The 19,085-nt window shown below is 38.5% G+C and overlaps 1 protein-coding gene across 1 annotated transcript in view; it reads left to right on the top strand.

Annotated features, from left to right (window-relative positions):
* Positions 1 to 19,085, top strand: part of LOC106053339 (neuronal acetylcholine receptor subunit alpha-10-like) — a 66,088-nt gene that overhangs the window by 30,804 nt on the left and 16,199 nt on the right. Inside the window, exons 4-5 of the mRNA XM_056029904.1 lie at positions 12,065 to 12,333; positions 18,647 to 18,691. Of these exons, the coding sequence (XP_055885879.1) occupies positions 12,065 to 12,333; positions 18,647 to 18,691 (314 nt within the window). The remainder of the gene's footprint in view (positions 1 to 12,064; positions 12,334 to 18,646; positions 18,692 to 19,085) is intronic.

Raw genomic sequence — 19,085 nt, 5'->3', positions numbered from 1 at the left:
CTACTTATTATATAGATTCTACTCCAGACTGCAGGCTACTTAATATATTGATTCTACTCCAGACTGCAGGGTACTTAATATATAGATTCTACTCCAGACTGCAGGGTACTTAATATATAGATTCTACTCCAGAATGCAGGGTACTTAATATATAGATTCTACTCCAGACTGCAGGGTACTTAATATATAGATTCTACTCCAGAATGCAGGGTACTTAATATATAGATTCTACTCCAGACTGCAGGGTACTTTATATATAGATTATATTCCAGACTGCATGGTACTTAATATATAGATTCTACTCCAGGCTGTAGGGTACTTTATATATAGATTCTACTCCAAACTGCAGGGTACTTTATATATAGATTCTACTCCAGGCTGCAGGGTACTTTATATATAGATTCTACTCCAGACTGCAGGGTACTTTATATATAGATTCTACTCCAGGCTGCAGGGTACTTTATATATAGAATATACTCCAGACTGCAGGGTACTTTATATATAGATTCTACTCCAGACTGCAGGGTACTTTATATATAGATTCTACTCCAGGCTGCAGGGTACTTTATATATAGATTTTACTCCAGACTGCAGGGTACTTTATATATAGATTCTACTCCAGGCTGCAGGGTACTTTATATATAGATTCTACTCCAGGCTGCAGGGTACTTTATATATAGATTCTACTCCAGGCTGTAGGGTACTTTATATATAGATTCTACTCCAGGCTGCAGGGTACTTTATATATAGATTTAAATCCAGACTGCAGGGTACTTTATATATAGATTCTACTCCAGGCTGCAGGGTACTTTATATATAGATTCTACTCCAGACTGCAGGGTACTTTATATATAGATTCTACTCCAGGCTGCAGGGTACTTTATATATAGATTCTACTCCAGACTGCAGGGTACTTTATATATAGATTCTACTCCAGGCTGCAGGGTACTTTATATATAGATTCTACTCCAGACTGCAGGGTACTTTATATATAGATTCTACTCCAGGCTGCAGGGTACTTTATATATAGATTCTACTCCAGACTGCAGGGTACTTTATATATAGATTCTACTCCAGGCTGCAGGGTACTTTATATATAGATTCTACTCCAGGCTGTAGGGTACTTTATATATAGATTCTACTCCAGACTGCAGGGTACTTTATATATAGATTCTACTCCAGGCTGCAGGGTACTTTATATATAGATTCTACTCCAGACTGCAGGGTACTTTATATATAGATTCTACTCCAGGCTGCAGGGTACTTTATATATAGATTCTACTCCAGACTGGTCCCATATTGACCATCTCACTGTTAGTGTAAGTCAAGTATGTTCTACCAGACGATAGGCTCCATATTGAACGTTTTCTTACTTTCCTAGAGTTGGAGAATTACTCAGGTAAATCCCTGCCTGATACTGAGCACAGCAAAGTACGAAATCTGATTTTAGTAAACCTGTAGGCCAGTTATGTCCATCAAATCTAAGAGTATGGAGGAAATGATGTTGAAGATTAAAAAGTATGTTGAACACATTCCATGTGCTAGTTATTCTCTTGTTGGTAGTGCAGCTATTGACTGCATTCAACTTTGTAAAGAATTGTTTTAAAAATATAATTTCTTGTAAAAGTTTATAATCAACATGTTTCTTAATTGCTCATTAGTTAAGTCCTCTAATTATTCGAAATTTATATTTAATACTGACATTCGATATCTGGAGCCCTCCTATCTCAAATAGCTTAGGGCCTTTAAAGTCTAAATCCGGCCCTGTTTATTGCCTGTTTCATTCACATCAAATAAAAATCAGTTATAACAGTTTTTAAGATATTAAAGTGTTTCATCAGCATTATAAATACGTTAGACCTAGCTAACTAATGTCTGAGACAAGACTGTCTAAGCTGTCCCATCCTAGCTAACTAATGTCTGAGACAAGACTGTCTAAGCTGTCCCATCCTACAGAAGAGGGCAATATAACATAACTATAATATGTAATAACATGTCAGATGTAAATCACGCGAGACATTAGCCAGGGAGCTAAACTTGATGACAGGAGCTTCTAAATCTTTATGATTCCTTGGGGACCCGTAGACTCGATGTAGTGGCCATCAACACGAGTTTTTACTAGCATACATTTATTTTTACACAAATAGTTTATACAATTCAATCGATTCTCTATTGATTCAATTATCTACAAAAATGAACAATCAGCAATATATCCAATGATTGCCTCAATTATCTACAAAAATGAACTATATAAATCAACAATATATCCAATGTATATCCATGTATCTACAAGTATTTCTTGTAAAGGTCTGTGTAACACTGTCACATCTTGCTCAGCTATTCATCACCGTAGTGCTCCCAATTGTTTGTAGGCTATTATTTCATCTTCCATCCATTGGTAAGACCTGCATAATTATGTTTAATTGCATAAATTTTGTAGTTACTTATAGTACATGCGGATTCTCATTTATTTATGTCATTGGTATTTTCTAACTATAGACTTAGATCTGTTAGTACTGTCGCGGTAACCTACTCTTAATGTTAGGGATCGGATCTCCACAAATTGACACAGTTGCTTTTAATTAGGCCTATATAACGAAAGAGAATCAGAAAGAATGAGAATATAAATGTACACAATTAGAGCAGGATTCAAGTAACACACTCATGGGCTAGCAATCCGCCTCCTTCACACTGTTCTGTATCTTCTCTGCTCTTGAGCAGAAACCGTTAACTCTAAACTCTACTTTGAACCTCTTTCGGGACTGTCCTGATCGATAAATTGGTGTGTTTTTTTTTTTTTTGTTTTTTTTGTTTTGGGGGGGGGGGGGAGTGCAGCGACATGCCGTCACAATATTTTTCAAAACTATCGACTCAAAACTTATTATTTAACACCTTTAAGGAATCAACAGACTACGGGGAAAAACGAATTTTTTTGGTATTGCTTCAGAAACTTATTTAATTCAAAAGACTTGAATTTTGTAATTAATATGTTTAGATCTCAGTAAATTTTGATCCGCTTAGCTGTGTTCACATAAAAAGAAAACATTGTGTTAATTGTAACAGGGAGGTCTCAGCATGGGCGTAGCCAGGGGGGGGTTCTTGGGGTTCAAACCCCCCCCGAAATGAAATCCCCCCCTTGGGGGGGGGGAGAGTCGGAATTGAGTGACTGATTTTTTGCTTTGATTTTGTTTATTTTAGGTGAGATTTTAATACTAAACCATCACTTGCCCTAGCACAATTAAAGGGGTTTTGAGTTTAAAACCCCCTACCAGGGGGGTTCGAGTTTAAAAACCCCTACCAGGGGGGTTCGAGTTTAAAACGCCTACCAGAGCGGTTCGAGTTTAAAAACCCCTACTAGGGGTTTTAAGTTTAAAACCCCCTACCAGGGGTTTTGAGTTTTTGCAGTTAACTCCCCCTCTTCTATAAAACAAAACAAAAAAAAAATGCAAACGAAAATCCCCTAATTCCAAGAGCACAGTTAAGAAAGATTTTGATTTTAAAACCCCGTCTAAAATTTACGATAAACCCCCTCTTTAATATAAAAAAAAGCTAATTACGTACTCAAAATGTTATGAGCGTAGCTAAATGGGTTTTGACTCAGTTTTGAGTTGAAGGTAAAAAATACCTCTTTTTGATAATAAAAAAAAAAGCAAATTATACACTAAAAATGTTATGAGTGTAGTCTATGGGGTTTTGAGTTTAAACTCCCCTCCATTGGAGTTTGAAGCTAAAAAGTACCTCTTCAATATAAAAAAAAGAAAATTACTCACTCTAAAATCTATGAGCGTAGTCAAAGGGGTTTTGAGTTTAAACCCCCCGCCATCTTCAGTGTAAGAAAAAAAGCAAATTACGCACTCAAAATGCTATGAGCGTTGCCGAAAGGGGTTTTGAGTTTAAACCCTCATTCAGAGGGGTTTGGTGCTAAATCGGGGGTTTTGAGTTTCTTCTACAGATGGCTTTTTTTTTAAAGTTTAAAACCCCTCTAGATGGTTTTGAGTCTAAGATCCCCCTACAGAGCATTTTGAGGTGGAAAACCCCTAACAGAAGATTTTGACGATAAAACTTCTCTTTTCGATATAAAATCTAAAGCAAACTTCAGTCACTTAATTCCAAGAGCGTATTCAAGAGAGGTTACACATTTTTACCAGTGGCAGGGCTCCATTAATAAACTGCAGTGAATAGTCATCTACCGAAATCGAAAAACACTAAATATAGCTCAACAAAGATGGCTAAGACAGATTTCAGGAGTCAGTTATAGAGATCCGATCTAAATCAAAGAAATCCTATGCCGAACTGGGAGTCGACCCCTTAGTAAGATTGTGAGAGAACGACGCATGAGGTTTGCGGGACATGTTCTCCGACAAAATGAATTACGCATAAGAAGAGTTGCAATGATATCCTAGTACAATTTGACGCCACTCATTCATGGAGGTCCTCATGGTAGGTGGGAAGAGGCTTCAGACATTACCAGTGACAGATTTTTATGGAAACTGCTTGACGTCAAATGCTCCGAACGGTGTGGGAGGGTCTAAGTCAGTAAGAATAGCACATTAGGTTTTTGAAATAAAACTTTTTAATAGCATTAAAATGGACTGTAGATACCTCAGAATATGCATTTTGTTGGCTTTCAATACCAGAAATAGTGCTTGGCGGCGGGGCTTCGCCCCGCGCTGGGGAGCTCCTGGCGCTCCCCCAGACCCCCTTGCTAGTAATGGCGGGGAGTCCACAATTTTATGGAAACAGCTTGATGGCAAATGCGCCGAACGACGAGGGAGGGTCTAAGTCACTAAGAATAGCACATTAGGTTTTTGAAATAGAACTTTTTAATAGCAGGAAAATGCACTGTAGATACCTCAGAATATGCATTTTGTTGGTTTTCAATATCAGAAATAGTGCTTGGCGGCGGGGCTTCGCCCCGCGCTGGGGAAGTCGTGGCGCTCCCCCAGACCCCTTTGCTAGTAATGTCGGGGAATCTACAATTTTTTCACTAACTCATGGAAGAACCTATTCTAGGGCACAATAAACGTCTTCCGAAAGAATGAAGGGTCAGAATGTAATAAAGATTATGTACACACACACACACACATAAATACATATGATTTTTTTTCCCGGGGGGGGGGAGAAAAAAATTCACCCCCCCCAAAACCCCCCCGAAAAAAAATCCTGGCTACGCCCATGGGTCTCAGTCCTATTGACATAAAAACCGTGAAACAGACAAAAGCAATTGAACAGCATTAGTATGGCCTTCTGGAGTCGCGAAGCTACCGCAGATTACATGATACAAATGAAATGAATGCCTGGCCACTTAGTCAAGAAAATTCAACATTTAAAACTAGATCTAGCAAGAACAAATATGAATTTTTAAGAAATGACAGAACCATAATAAATATTTTAATTCATTTAGCTTAATGAACTCTGTCTGTTCTATTGATGTGAATGTTTTGGCTGTTGTTGTTTCTATTATTGAGAAAAGAGTCTTTGTCATCACAACCAATTTCCATAAGGATCAATAATGCAGTCTTAGTCTTAGAATACAGAATTTACAGTTAGACATACATGCATATGGAGAGAGAGAGAGGGAGAGCTAAGGGTAGTAATCTTGTAGTATCAATAAAGTGTTGCGGTATAATTGTTTCTTTTAAAGATTAAAGGTATTACCGAGTGCAAGAAAAAACTTTACTTTCACCTATCCCTTAGGCTGCTGAACGATTGGGGTATCACATATGATCTGTCGATCGTCGCTCTCCATTCCTTCTGTCTATGACTAGAACCTCATTCAATCCAGTCATGATGCTGCCTTCCCATCGATTTCTCTGTATATCTTTTTTTTTCTTTTCCCTGGTTCCCTGCAGGAAGGTCTTGGCGAGGAACTTGTGATATGGACATGCAGGCCATGCAGTTTTAGTTGTAGTTTGCGTTTTGTTTGGGTTTTTTTTTGTCTCTCTGTGAGGCCCAATTCCAATTGTATTAGTGTCTCGGATTTCTTTTTTGTGTGTGTGTGTGTGTGTGTGGTGGGGCCTTTGCAGTAAATACCTAGGCATCGTCTATACTAGTCTATAGCATCTCTATTCCATTATCTTTCCTTGTCTTTAGATTCACGTGTGTTGCTGTAGTTTCTGCTGGCCAGTAGTTCATGTTTGTTTCCTACGTCTGAAAATACTGAAAGGATAGTAACCAGGAAGAGGCCTAGTGAGCATGACATGCGTCCGGGGCAAGGTACTTTATTGGTGCCCCCTCCCACTCCTTTTCCATGTCCACCTAGCTCTAAATGGGTACCTGACATTAGTTGCGGAACGTAAAGGCAGTTGGTCGTTGTGCTGGTTACATGACACCCTCGTTAACCTTAGGCTACAGAAACAGATGACCTTTACATCATCTGCCCTATAGACCACAAGGTCTGAAAGGGGAACTTTACTTTACTACTCGCTAGAATATTGTATTAGTTTTATTTAAAAGATCTTTATGAGTTGATCTTGTTGCAGACGCTTAGAAGGTGGGGGAAGGGGCGCCCCACAGTTTGAGACACGCTGGCCTCAGAAGTTAATACACAAAAAGGAGATTTTACATTATTCTTAACTGAAAAAAAAATGATTGTAGCAAAATAATTGTCCTTTTATTGTCTAATTATTTTATCGAACTCTGCTATAACAGTTTTACTCATCTACTGTTCACTGAATTATAATCTAGAATCATTTTTTTTTCATTGAAAACGCAATTATCCTCATTGATGCCTATTACTAATTGTTATAAACACAACGCATTGTATCAAACATGGTAAATACGTAAGATTTAACGCGAGTGGAAGTCTCTTGTAGAATTAATTTGTTAGTCAGACCAAGAAATGCAATAACCAAGGCCGCCGCTACCTTTTGTGCAATCTGTGCATTTCACGCAGGCGGCTGAATGTAGGGGCGGCCAAATCATTATTCCCAGGTTACCTTTATTTTTTTTAATTTTTTAGTTTAGTAAAAAAGAAATTACTCAAATAGTTTAACATTTTATATACATTCTTATTAATTCAGTATACTTTGAAAACTATTTAAAAAAAAAACAACAACGATATTCGTACATAAGAAGCTATTTTGAAAACTTTTAATAAGAAAAATGAAGCGGCGCGCGAGGGATTCACATGGTTTTTTTCATAGGCGCCTAATCATTTCTGACCTTGAATTTTCGCGGGTTATCTGTAATATTTGTTTATAATGTCGTTTCGGCTTACAGCAGCCGATCAGTTAAAACAATTTTTTCTTCTTAGTATTTACTTACTACATAAAAATATTGTTGCTTAGTCAAATACCCAGCCCTGTGAGTAGATCTAGTAATTAAAAACTCATTGATAAAAACAATTTTTGCTCTCATGTTAAATGGCTGTTAGTTAAAAGCGTAGAGCATGTTTTGTTCATTATCAAAATTTTCATTTTTTTTTTAATTTAAACTAAGAAACATTTTCAAATAGAACTAATTAGTTACTATCTAATTTTTTGTTTTTTATATTTTGGCGGTCCTCTGCGTGTGAGAGTTGCGCCCGGACATCATGCCCAGCTTACCCCCCCCCCCCTTGACTACGCCTTTGCTCTGAGGTATATAAATTACTGACACTTGCCAGTTTTTTCGCCTGCAATACTGATGTCCATTTTAAAGCCTTGTTAGCTATTGGTCAAAATTTGGGTATGTGCATACCCTAAAGTTCCCCTTTCAGACCTTGCGATGATATCAATGTCATCTGTTTCTGTGGCCCACGTTAACGAGGCTTTCATGTGGCCAACACAACTTTTCCCCAACTAATGTCAGGTACCCAACTAATGTCAGGTACCCAACTAATGTCAGGTATCCACTAGAATTCCAACCCAGAAACCCCGTTCGGAAGCTAGCGCTTTACCACTCAGCTAACATACGCTGCGAAAATCTACTCTATACGCATCTTTAAGTCAGCTAGATTTTCCTATGACCCTGATAGATATTGTATGTTATTTGCAAGGTGAAGATATTGGTAATTTTGATAGTAGGCATCCTTGTTTCACTCCTGTGGTTTGAAACCAGAACCCAATGTTATTATAGAAGTACACACCGTTATGGTTCTTGTTTTTTTTATTGTTTTTTTTTTTATTTTGTTTTTTTTACTTGACTACATGGTTTCTCATCCAGCCTGTAGAAGGCCAGGAGGAATGGTGTCAAACCCTGCTGATTTTCCATTTCTCATAGATTTATCCGGTGTTACAACTTTTAGTAATTCAGGATCTCTAGACGTTTCAAAGTTTGGAACAGTTTAGTCCATCTCCTTAAACCTACTCAGCCCCAAAGACCACCGTCAGCCCCCCCCCCAACGTGGTAGACCACTTCACATATCTAGGAAGCATAGTATTAAATGACGCATCGCTTTCAAGGGAAGTTGATAACCGTCTGGCCAGGGCCAATAAAGCTTTTGGACGCCTCCATGCGAAGGTTTGGTGGAATAAATCGCTCCGCCTGCCTATAAAAATCAATGCCTACCAAGTGGAGGTTCTATCAACCCTTCTAATTGGATCTGAGACATGGGTATTATACTGAAAGCAACTATGATTCGACAAGTACGCTGGGCAGGGCACGTGTCCCGTATGCCAAAAGCAATCTTTTTTTTTTTTTGAGCTTAAAGGTGGTCGACGTAACAGTGGTGCCCGACGTAAACGCTTTAAAGACTAGCTTAGGCGCCAACTTGCTTTAACTGACATAGAATAGAGCACCTGGTTGCAGGGGGCTTTAGAGCGAGACAGCTGGAGGTCACTTACAAGGGTCGCGGAATACACATTTGTGACCAAATGAAAATTCGCTGACTAGGACAGACGTAGACAGCGAAAAGAAAATCGAAATCGACCACCTGCGTTGCATGTAGCAAAATTTGTGGGTTTGCAGCTTGGGCTGTGTAGCAAATACCGCATTCCTTATTTATTTTCGGACTCGAGGACAAGCCTTATTTATATGATTATTATTAGGAATATTCCTTAGCCCATTTGAAGGTTGATTATGAAAGGTAACAGTGGACTTTTTGGCTGACCACTTGCGTGTGGCCAAGGAAAGTGATGATTTTCTTTTTTTTTTTTTACCAATAAATGCATGGTTTATTAAAGGTAATTAAAAAATGCATATAAATGTTTTAAAATATTTTGTGACATAACACAAGAAAATGAATAAGATTATTATCTGACTTTTTTAAAAAGACAATATCTCCTTTGTACAAATTATAAAGCGATTATTTTCTCTTAATCAACAATGAATGTTAGATTTTGAAAAAAAAAGGAACATTTTTACCCCTCCCCCTTTTTTCGAGAAAGAATCCCGGGTACGCTGTTCTGCCTCACCGTGGCACCCGGGTGGAAACGGTTGCTTGAGGGGGCAACTAGGCTAAATGAATGGAGAAACATAATTCCCGTGGGGATGCCCACGGGTAGACGAGAGTCCACCTCTTGCACAGGCGGATTTGCACAAAAGTCCCCACAAACCTTCGGCCATGTGCAGCCAAGCATGCGTCGGGGGCCAAAGGCATTGGAAACAGCAATGCTTTACATAGGCATTGACTCGGGTCTCTCTCAAACAGAACTGTGTACACAGAGTTTTATTTTTTTACTGTTTGGCGTCCAAACAGGTTTTTTTTCAAACTTTGAGCTCGAAGAGCCTTCGGCTCAGCTCATACGACGATCAAACGGTTTAGCGAGCTACTCTGCCTCATCGTGGCGCTCGTGTGGAAACGGCCATTAGAGGAAGTGGCTAGGCTAAACGGGTAGCAAAACAAAACGTCCCGTGAGGGTGACCACGGGCAGGCGAGAGTCGACCCATTGCACGGAGACGGAGTTGAAAGAGAGCCCGGTCCAGTGGATAATCCATGCGCCGTTCCTCAAGGGACCGTTACATAAATGGCGAGTCCCCCACGGTTAGCTTGGTATAACGAAGGAAAATGGCGGAGGCTCCCGGTGCTCTCGTCCTTCGGCCATGATTAGCCAAGCATGCGTCCGGATAAGGCCAAAGGCATCGGAAACAGCAATGCTTTACATAGGCATTGACTCGTGTCTCTCTCAAACAGAACTGTGTTTACACGGGTTTTGTTTTTTTTTTTTACTGTTTACACGGGTTGTTGTTTTTTTACTATTTGACGCTCAAGCAGGTTTTTTTTCAGACTTAGAACTCGAAGAGCCTTCGGCTCAGTTCTCAAGACGATCTAACGGTTTAGCGAATGTACACATCTTCTAGACTTTATACTAAAAAAGTTTATACAATTCCAATAGACCTAGAAGATGCGCAAAATTTTCCGGAACCCTAATTAATTTAATTTTTAAAAATATAATATATACACATGGAAATACTCGAAGATAAAATATTTTCAAGTTCTCTACCCTAATTCAAATAAATTTTTTATACTTCCTGAATTAAAACAGTCAAATTAGAGTGGTCTCACTGTGGCAAACGAGCTAGTAATTATTTTCCAAACCATATACATAAACTTTCAAATCTCTAGGAAAATCGTTAGAGCCGTTTTCGAGAACCATATCGAGGTTCCACCCAGATGGTTTTCCACCGAAGGTACGAGTTGAATATAGGCATTGTAAAAGCCAGAATTAAAAAAAAAAGTATCATTGCAACAAAAGAAAATGTTTAGACCTGCAATATCATGCATTAACATGGTGTATTGTTAAGTAATTGTTTCGTTATTGCAAACACAGACTCCTTATTTTTCATACAGTGTTTGTGCAAAGTTCCCCTTTTCAGACCCTTGGTATATACTATAGGGCAGATAATGTAAAGGTCATCTGTTTCTGTGGCCAACGGTTAACGAGGGTGTCATGTGGCCAGCACAACGACCAACCACCTTTACTTTTCTCCAACAAATGTCAGGTACCCATTAGAGAGAGGGTGGACTCAGAGGCGCCCAAAGATCCCGAAATTAAAAAATTCCCGTCTACACCAGGATTCGAACCCGTGTTTGCTCCTGTTTGCACCTGTTCTCCGTCGTTAAAAAAACTGTAACGTTATCCATATGCCAAAAGTCTTATTTTGTGTCATGACATTAAATAGTTTTGTAGGCAAGACTTGTGATGTTTAAGTTCTGCTACACCATGCATTTAAAGATCAAACAACTCCAAGAGCATCTATTTATATTATATGCAGGTAACAACTGGGTTTGTGTAGTCATGTGAAACACTGAACTCATCCTTAATCTTCCGAATCGAAGACACTGCCATTACATCTTACACTTACCATTGGTGTCAGGGATCTAATTAGACGTTGTCATTACATCTTATACTTACCATTGATGTCAGGGATCTAATTAGACATTGTCATTACATCATACACTTACCATTGATGTCAGGGATCTAATTAGACATTGTCATTACATCTTACACTTATCATTGATGTCAGAGATCTAATTAGACATTGTCATTACATCTTACACTTATCATTGATTGCATGCATGGCTGGAAGAAAACTAAAAAAATTGTATTCAAAAGACTTTAAAATAGCAAACAACAATTTTAGAAACATTTTGTCTTAATTAAAAAAAACAACATATTTTTCAGTAATAAAATTTCCCGCTTCAAATTCGACCACTTCAGTACTGTGATATGGTCGATATTGTGTCGGCCCTTAAAAGAAGCCAAACGAAATATAGCGAAAAATCGCATCCAACAAAACCAATAGATCTGACAAGTAAATACAAAGGCTTGCACTTAGATACGTGCAGAGCGATGAATGACAGGGATACAGAGCCACTTCCAAACTATTCCTTTGTGGAGAAATATTATCTTACTTTACAATACTAAAACGTAATGATTTGTTTAAAAATGAAAGCAATAATAAAAGAAAAAAAATCATTTTAACGATAGATAGAATATATCTATTATCTATTTATAGCAATGTATCAATTTGTTTAAATAGCGTCTACTTGAGCTATGAGCCCGGCTCCTGGGGCCCCTAAATACAATCTGCCATTGCTGCTAATAGCTTTTGAAATGGAACTAGACTTAATCATTTTGAATTGAGATTTATTTTAATCATCATTCATCAACTAATTGTTGTTTTTTTCTAATTTCTCAAGTCGTCATGACAACGACTGAATCAAACGACTTATCTGACTTCAATTCCTCTACTGGCGGGACCAGCTTCTTGAGAAGAGATCGTGTCGCAAATGTCAGTGAAAGGAGCATCAAGAACGCCGGCGAGTTCAGCGCCAAAGGCTTAACAGATGAGCAGAGGCTCTTTTACAAGCTGTTTGAGGGTTACGACCCTAACACACGTCCAGTGTACAACGCCTCTGACGCAGTCAGAGTCCTGATAGGGATTACTTTAACCCAGATATTTGATCTGGTAAGTTTTGGTTTAGTTTAATAAAACACATATTACTTTCATACCCATTGGTGATTTCTGGGTTATTGTGCTGAGATCATTATATACGTCAATGTTGTACCGCTGCATACAACCCCCCCCCCCACCTCCGTTGAATACAAATTTAGGTTAGAATATTGTATACTTTTAAATCACAAACATGAATTGGAGAATGATTTTGTACATAGATTAATCTAGAATCTAGATAAAGACACTATATATGTCTATATCTATACCCTTACCATTTGCCCTTTTGTTTAACAAAATGTATTATTATAGCCTACATATTTTCTTCAGAGTGGTGAAAATCAATATATATATTTAAATGTCTCTGTGTGTGTGTCTGTGTATCTAAATGGATTATTATCCAGTCCTACACTGTAAAACAAATATTTTCATATATTTCTGTTTCATACTTCCACAATATTCTTGATAAGCTTGTTAACGTTTTTTTTACATGCTACGCTTTATAGAAATGTCTATAAGATTGTAAATATTGTCAGGGGCTAAGGTTTTATATTACACATCTCTGAGCTTAAGAAAACTACAAAGGGTGGCAATCAACTTGTGCAATTGTAGAAGATCTTTCACTTGAATCACATTTCAGACATATCCTTTACAGTTTATACGCAACTGTTGACAGTTGAATAAAGATGAAAGCTAAAAGATGTATCGATAAGAATTATGTTTCTGTTGATTTGCCTTCTGGAAAATACTTTTCAGTATAAATTATATTTGTCTTTAATTACTATAGTAGAGATGCTTAAATGTTTGAATTATCCATAGAATTATGACAAAGAGTATGTGGATTACTATATTTATTATTCTACTAGCATTACCCACTGGCTACGCCCATTGATTTTTTTCCTAGTCTATAAAATGTTTACCATGGAACCCCCACCCTTTTTTCTTACTTATAATTTGGACCGGTCTTTAAATTCGAGTATAACTTTTCTCACCCCCGACTCTGCCTTAACAAATAGTCTTATTGACACTATGAAGCCATTCTTCTGCTTTGCAGTTATTTGGAAATATTTGGTAGGCTCTAAGATACTTTCTAGCCTGGGCACTTTCTCTTATTACATCTTGCAAACCATAAGGCTACCCCCACCCCCCCCCCCTTTCTGTGCACTGCCCGCATTTCAACAATTTCCCATTCGGCCAGTGCTTTCTAGTATGTTGCGTTGAATCGAAACGGCACGATTTAAAATGCCCTCCCAAACAAACTCAATTCTGGCCTGCCAACGCGATATCACTGTTCTCTCCCCCACCCCTAAAAAAAACTTGAATTTTAGTATCTGTGACATCTAATTGGCACGGCTGCCCACTTGAATAACACTACCCCTCCCATAATGTACTTATCCCTTATTCCCCCCCCCCCCACCCTACTCTTTAGAAAATAGTCCTACATACAATCTCAGAGTCAGCTCTTAATCGAGATATTTGAAAGGTTCTCCAATGCTTCTTTGCAGGAGACTTTTTTGTTATTCCACCCTGTGAATCAAACGCTCACATAAAATTTTAGCCGAACCTCCCCTCCCCATTTTACCCTTCCCCTGACAATTTTGGCCCATAATTTATAATTTGTTACTTTGAATTAGATCAGTTCCCATTCTCCTAACAATGTTTTACTTTGAATTAGAACTGCCTCTTATATTGACCTACAACACGCAAATAAAACTTCTTGCTTGAGAATTCTAGTTTAACAGTCACCATCCGTAACAAAAAATTGTACTTACAATCACTGACTGTCTTCTGCATCTCAATTTAAAGTTATAAAATTTTATAAGCTCTGTGTTGCTTCTGGTTGAACCCCATTTTCCTTATCACTCTGACGTAGTAACTCTACCCTACCTTCATCCTCAACACACACATTAATTAAGTTATAGCTACATTTAAGTTTGTTTTGTGTACACTAACACACGTATTTGGTCAATGTCGGCTTCATGTCACAATTTTTTTTTTAAAGTATTTGTCTCCCTTTCCCTCTTCCGATCCCCTTGTCTTATACTCTCGCATGCATCACTCCTACTAAATGTTTCATCAGTCATTAGACACACACACACACACACACATACACTCCATAATAGACAAAACCATTTTTAAACTAAAATACTTTTAAAAAAAAAACAAAGCTTATAGTAAGTGTATTTGTATCCATTATTTTGGATCAGCCGTATAATTAGATCTAGACAACAAAAATAAATATGTGCGATTAGAAATATTTTGACCAATTGTTTTTACTTTTCTTTAATACATTATGATCCTATCACTTGTCTGGACCAGTTGGAAAAGCGTAAGGGGGAGAAAGAAAGGGGTATCGCGGTGATCGCTTTTTAAATGAGCGACCTTCTTCTTCTTCGTTCTCATTGTTATGTTGGAGCGTTCACATGACTAGACCAATATATGAGATGAACTGCGCAGTGGTTTCCAAATCAGGGAGCTCTCCATATAGTTTTCTTTCTATTGGGGTGTTTTGGGGCCAATGTCTTATACGGGCCTCTTCAACCCTCTTGGTAAAGAGAGCAGTTTTGTAGGACATGGTCAGCATTCTCTGGGGACACTCCACATGGGCAGATTTCAGTGGTTCCAATTTCTTTCCCTTTGTTCAAGATACCAAAAACAAAATTAAACATCAATTGTTAATGAACTAATTGGTTAACTTTTAAAATAATTCTTGTGTTGTCAGGTAAAAGAAATAATTATGCTTGGATGGGGGAGAAATAACGTGTACAAACATTTTACCAGTCCGATATAGTGACTAATAGTGAGTTGAAATAAACGTTATAAAAACGAGGGCTGTAAATCATAATAGACTGAAAAGATTTTGGACAAAAAAGTTTTCAAAATAAAATATTTCATTAAAAATAAAATTGTTCCTTTATCTAAATATAGCCGCTGGGACGCTATTGAATAAGATATATCAACCATGTAAAAAGTCCATCACAATACATATTCAGCAAAAATATAAGTCCTTTCTATCCCAGATAAAAGGTCCAAGAGAACGCCATTCACTATAACATGTATAATCAAGAAAGTGTCCATGAAATCAATATGGTGAAGAGATTGTCCATGAAATCACTCTTCAAAAAGATACTCGTTTATCTGCCAAGTACAAAAAGAAAATTAGGTTTGAGGCCATGACACACTCTGCACGTTTTTCAATTACGGCTGGATCATGGTTAAACTGGACCATTGATAAACTGGACCATGGTCAAACAGTCCTCATCTCTGGCATCCTTTACACATGGTTAGCAATTGACCATTACGAGTAGTTCTATAGACATGGTCACTGCTGACAAACTCAATTTGTATTGACCTAACACCAACACCGTCGGATGTATACAATAAGATAGCTACGTCTGCTCTGTGAAAAGGATGAAGAAAACATTAAACTTTCTTTACTATTAGGAAATTATTTTGTTGTTGTTTTTTTCTGAAAAACTTAAAACTTTATACAATTTATAATCCAAAGGATTTAATGTAAGTCAATCTATCAATCAATCACTGGCCTCCTTCAGTCATGAAATGACTATGGTTCATCTCGAACACTTTTTCATATGGCTGTGGAGCTCTATTTTGGAGAGACACTCCCGTCCACATATATTACATGTCAAAGTGGCTTTCGCTTTGGTGGTAGAGGAGCTGGCCATTTTATGTGCGGCACGCTTTTCTTCAAGAATCGAGGCCCATGTTTTCTCGCTGTCTATAGCTTTCTTGGTCACCGTCTCTCTCCAACTAGTGCGATCTAAGGCTATGTCTTCCCAGGGTACGTGACGTTTTGGCGCCGCCGTTTTGGCGACGCCGTTTTGGCCCCGCCGTTTTGGCGACGGGACGTTTTGGCGCGAGATATCATTTGACGATAATTTAATAAGCACGTAGCTTTTTTTTAATGAACCCTTGAATTCCAGCGACTTAGGCAAATAACCCTGGTGTCTATGTATACTTAACTTGTAGTATTTTGAGAAACATGGCACATGTATTATATTTTTACTTATATTAGCAAGTGTTTGGTATGTAGAGTTGGAGATACCATAAAGTTATTAAATAAACCAATGTTAATATAAACAAATAATTGCATCAATTTTTAGTCTATCATCGTGTCATTTTGTTTTTAATTTTAAAGTAATATCTTAAAAAACTTTTTTGAAAACAAAAGTGTGCCTCTTAATAAACACACATACACAAGCCAAAATGTTTATTAAAGAAAATGATGCGAAAAACAAACACATTTACATTTAATACGTGAAAAATATGTCTTAACACAAACACTCATGCAAAACATAGATATGAATAATTCTTTTAAAAGAAATAATACAATAAACGTACATAATGTATTTCGCGCCAAAAAGTCCCGTCGCCAAAACGGCTCGCGCCAAAACGACCTTCGCGCCAAAACGGCGGGGCCAAAACGGCGTCGCCAAAACGTCCTGCTTCGGTCTTCCCAATGGTCAGTATAAATGTTTTCTGATTTTAAATCCTTTATTATCACATCAACGTATCGAGGGTGGGGGCAACCAGTTTTTCTTGAGCCAGACGCAAGTTCCCTGTACAGAATGATTTTCGGAATGCGATTGTCCTCCATCCGGCGAACATGTTCAAGCCAGCGCAGGCAGCGTTGCCTGAGGACCGTAAAGATGCTGGGAAGGCCCGTTCTCGCGAGGATCTCAGTATTGCACACTTTTTTTTCCATGTTATTTTTAAGATCCTTCGAAGGCAGCGCAAGTGGAATGAGTTTAGTTTTCTTTCTTGTTTTGTGTAGGTTGTCCACGACTCACTGCCGTACAGTAGTGTGCTAAGAACGCATGCCTTGTAGACCTCCATTTTGGTCGCTGTGGTGAGCTTCTGGTTTTCCCAAACTCTTGGTCGGAGTCTAGCGAAGGTTGATGTGGCCTTCCTTCCCTATGCGTTTTTTTATCTCCTCTTCTAGTGACAGGTCACCTTGACGTAGCAGAATTCGTTTACGGCATCTAGCTTGTTATCGTCAATGAGGATGGATGGCGGTGCTGTAGCAGGTGGTCCCATAACATTAGTTTTCTTTGTGCTAATGGTTAGGCCATACTCTTTGCAAGCCGGACATTAGTGACTGAAGCTCCTCTTTTGAGTGTGCCACTACCGCTGCTTAGTCCGCGAAGAGCATATCTCTTATGAGGGTGGTTCTGGTTTTAGTTTTGGCCCTCGGTCTAGCAACTCGAATCTGGAATGAAGATATATGCCTTCGGTGGACTTGTCAAACGCGTGGTGGATTAGCATTGAGAAGAGTATTCCAAAGAGGATTGGGGCCAGGTCACATCCTTGTTTGACTCCGCTGTTTATACTGAAACTTTCGGAGCAGGCGCCATAGAACTGTACTGTACCCATCATATTTTGGTGGAAAGAGACAATAATATTTAGCAGCTTGGGTGGACAGCCTATTAACTGTAAGATTTTAAAGAGGCATTCTCTGCTGACTAGATCGATGAATGCAATGTACAAAGGCATTCTTTGCTCTCTGCACTTTTCCTGAAGTTGACGGATGGATACAGTTTGGGATCAGTAGCGGGGCAGGCTCTGCCAGGCTGTAGCACAGTGTGCGGTAATCTGCCTAAGGGTCACCAGCTCCTGATTTTTCATCAGGGTTGACTCCCGAAGCCTTTCCCATGTTTGGGTATAGCCGCAAGGCAGCGGAGGTTTGGATTCAGAGTTTTTCTTCTCTTAGATGGGTAGCCAACCAAGGCTAACGAGCCCCTCCTGCCCGAAGCTTACTGATTTAGGCGCTAGTTGCTCGCCTTTTCCCCTTCTCCTGTTGGTGATAACAATTCCGCCGGGCTCAGTATCTGAACCACACGTGTAGGCCAGGAATTGGACTGGTTGTCAGAGACTATTTGAGACGCGTGCCATTGGAAGCATTTTATAGGTAATGGTGGGCTTAGAACCACTACCACTTCCGGCTTTAACAACCTTGCGAAATATATACTTTCAATAATACATTATTATACATTAATGCATTAAATATACATTAAAATTAGTATTTTAGAAAAGATTTTTATCAATGGGGGAAAAACTATAAATTGCTAGCTTTGGTGTATCCGGGGTACAAAAAATATTGAAATCTTTTATTAAGTGGGCAGCATTTAACATCAATTTAGCGTCACATGTTTAGCGTCAGAGGTTTAGCGTCTTTGATATTTTTTAGTTTTTCGTGAAAATTCCCAATACATTATTACAAGCCTATATTGTGTATTGACGTATGTCTATGATTGTGTCCTGTGTTCACTTTTGTTACTACATTTCTCTTTTGAATTTTATCTGACAGGATGAGAAAAATCAGGTGCTGACGACCAATGTCTGGTTGGACCAGGTAGGTGAACATCATGGGCGTAGCCAGGGGGGGGTTTTGGGGTTCAAATACCCCCCCGAAATGAAATCCCCCCCCTTCGGGGGGGGGGAACGGAATTAAATGACTGATTTTTGCTTTCATTTTGTTTATTTTAGGTGAGATTTTAATACTAAATCATCACTTACCACAGCACAGCCGAGGGGGTTTTGAGTTAAAAACTCTCTACCAGGGGGTTGGGTTTTGAGTTTAAAACCCCCTACCAGGAGGTTTTGAGATTTAAAAAAAAAAACTATCAGAGGGTTTTGAGATACAAATCCCTCTACCAGGGGGTTTTAAGTTTAAAACCCCCTACCAGGGGCTTTGAGTTTAAAACGGGGTTTTGAGTTTAAAACCCCATACCAGGGGCTTTGAGTTT

Source organism: Biomphalaria glabrata, chromosome 1 (assembly GCF_947242115.1).
Source record: "Biomphalaria glabrata chromosome 1, xgBioGlab47.1, whole genome shotgun sequence".
NCBI lineage: Eukaryota > Metazoa > Mollusca > Gastropoda > Planorbidae > Biomphalaria > Biomphalaria glabrata.
This window is presented reverse-complemented; position numbering and strand designations above follow the sequence as displayed.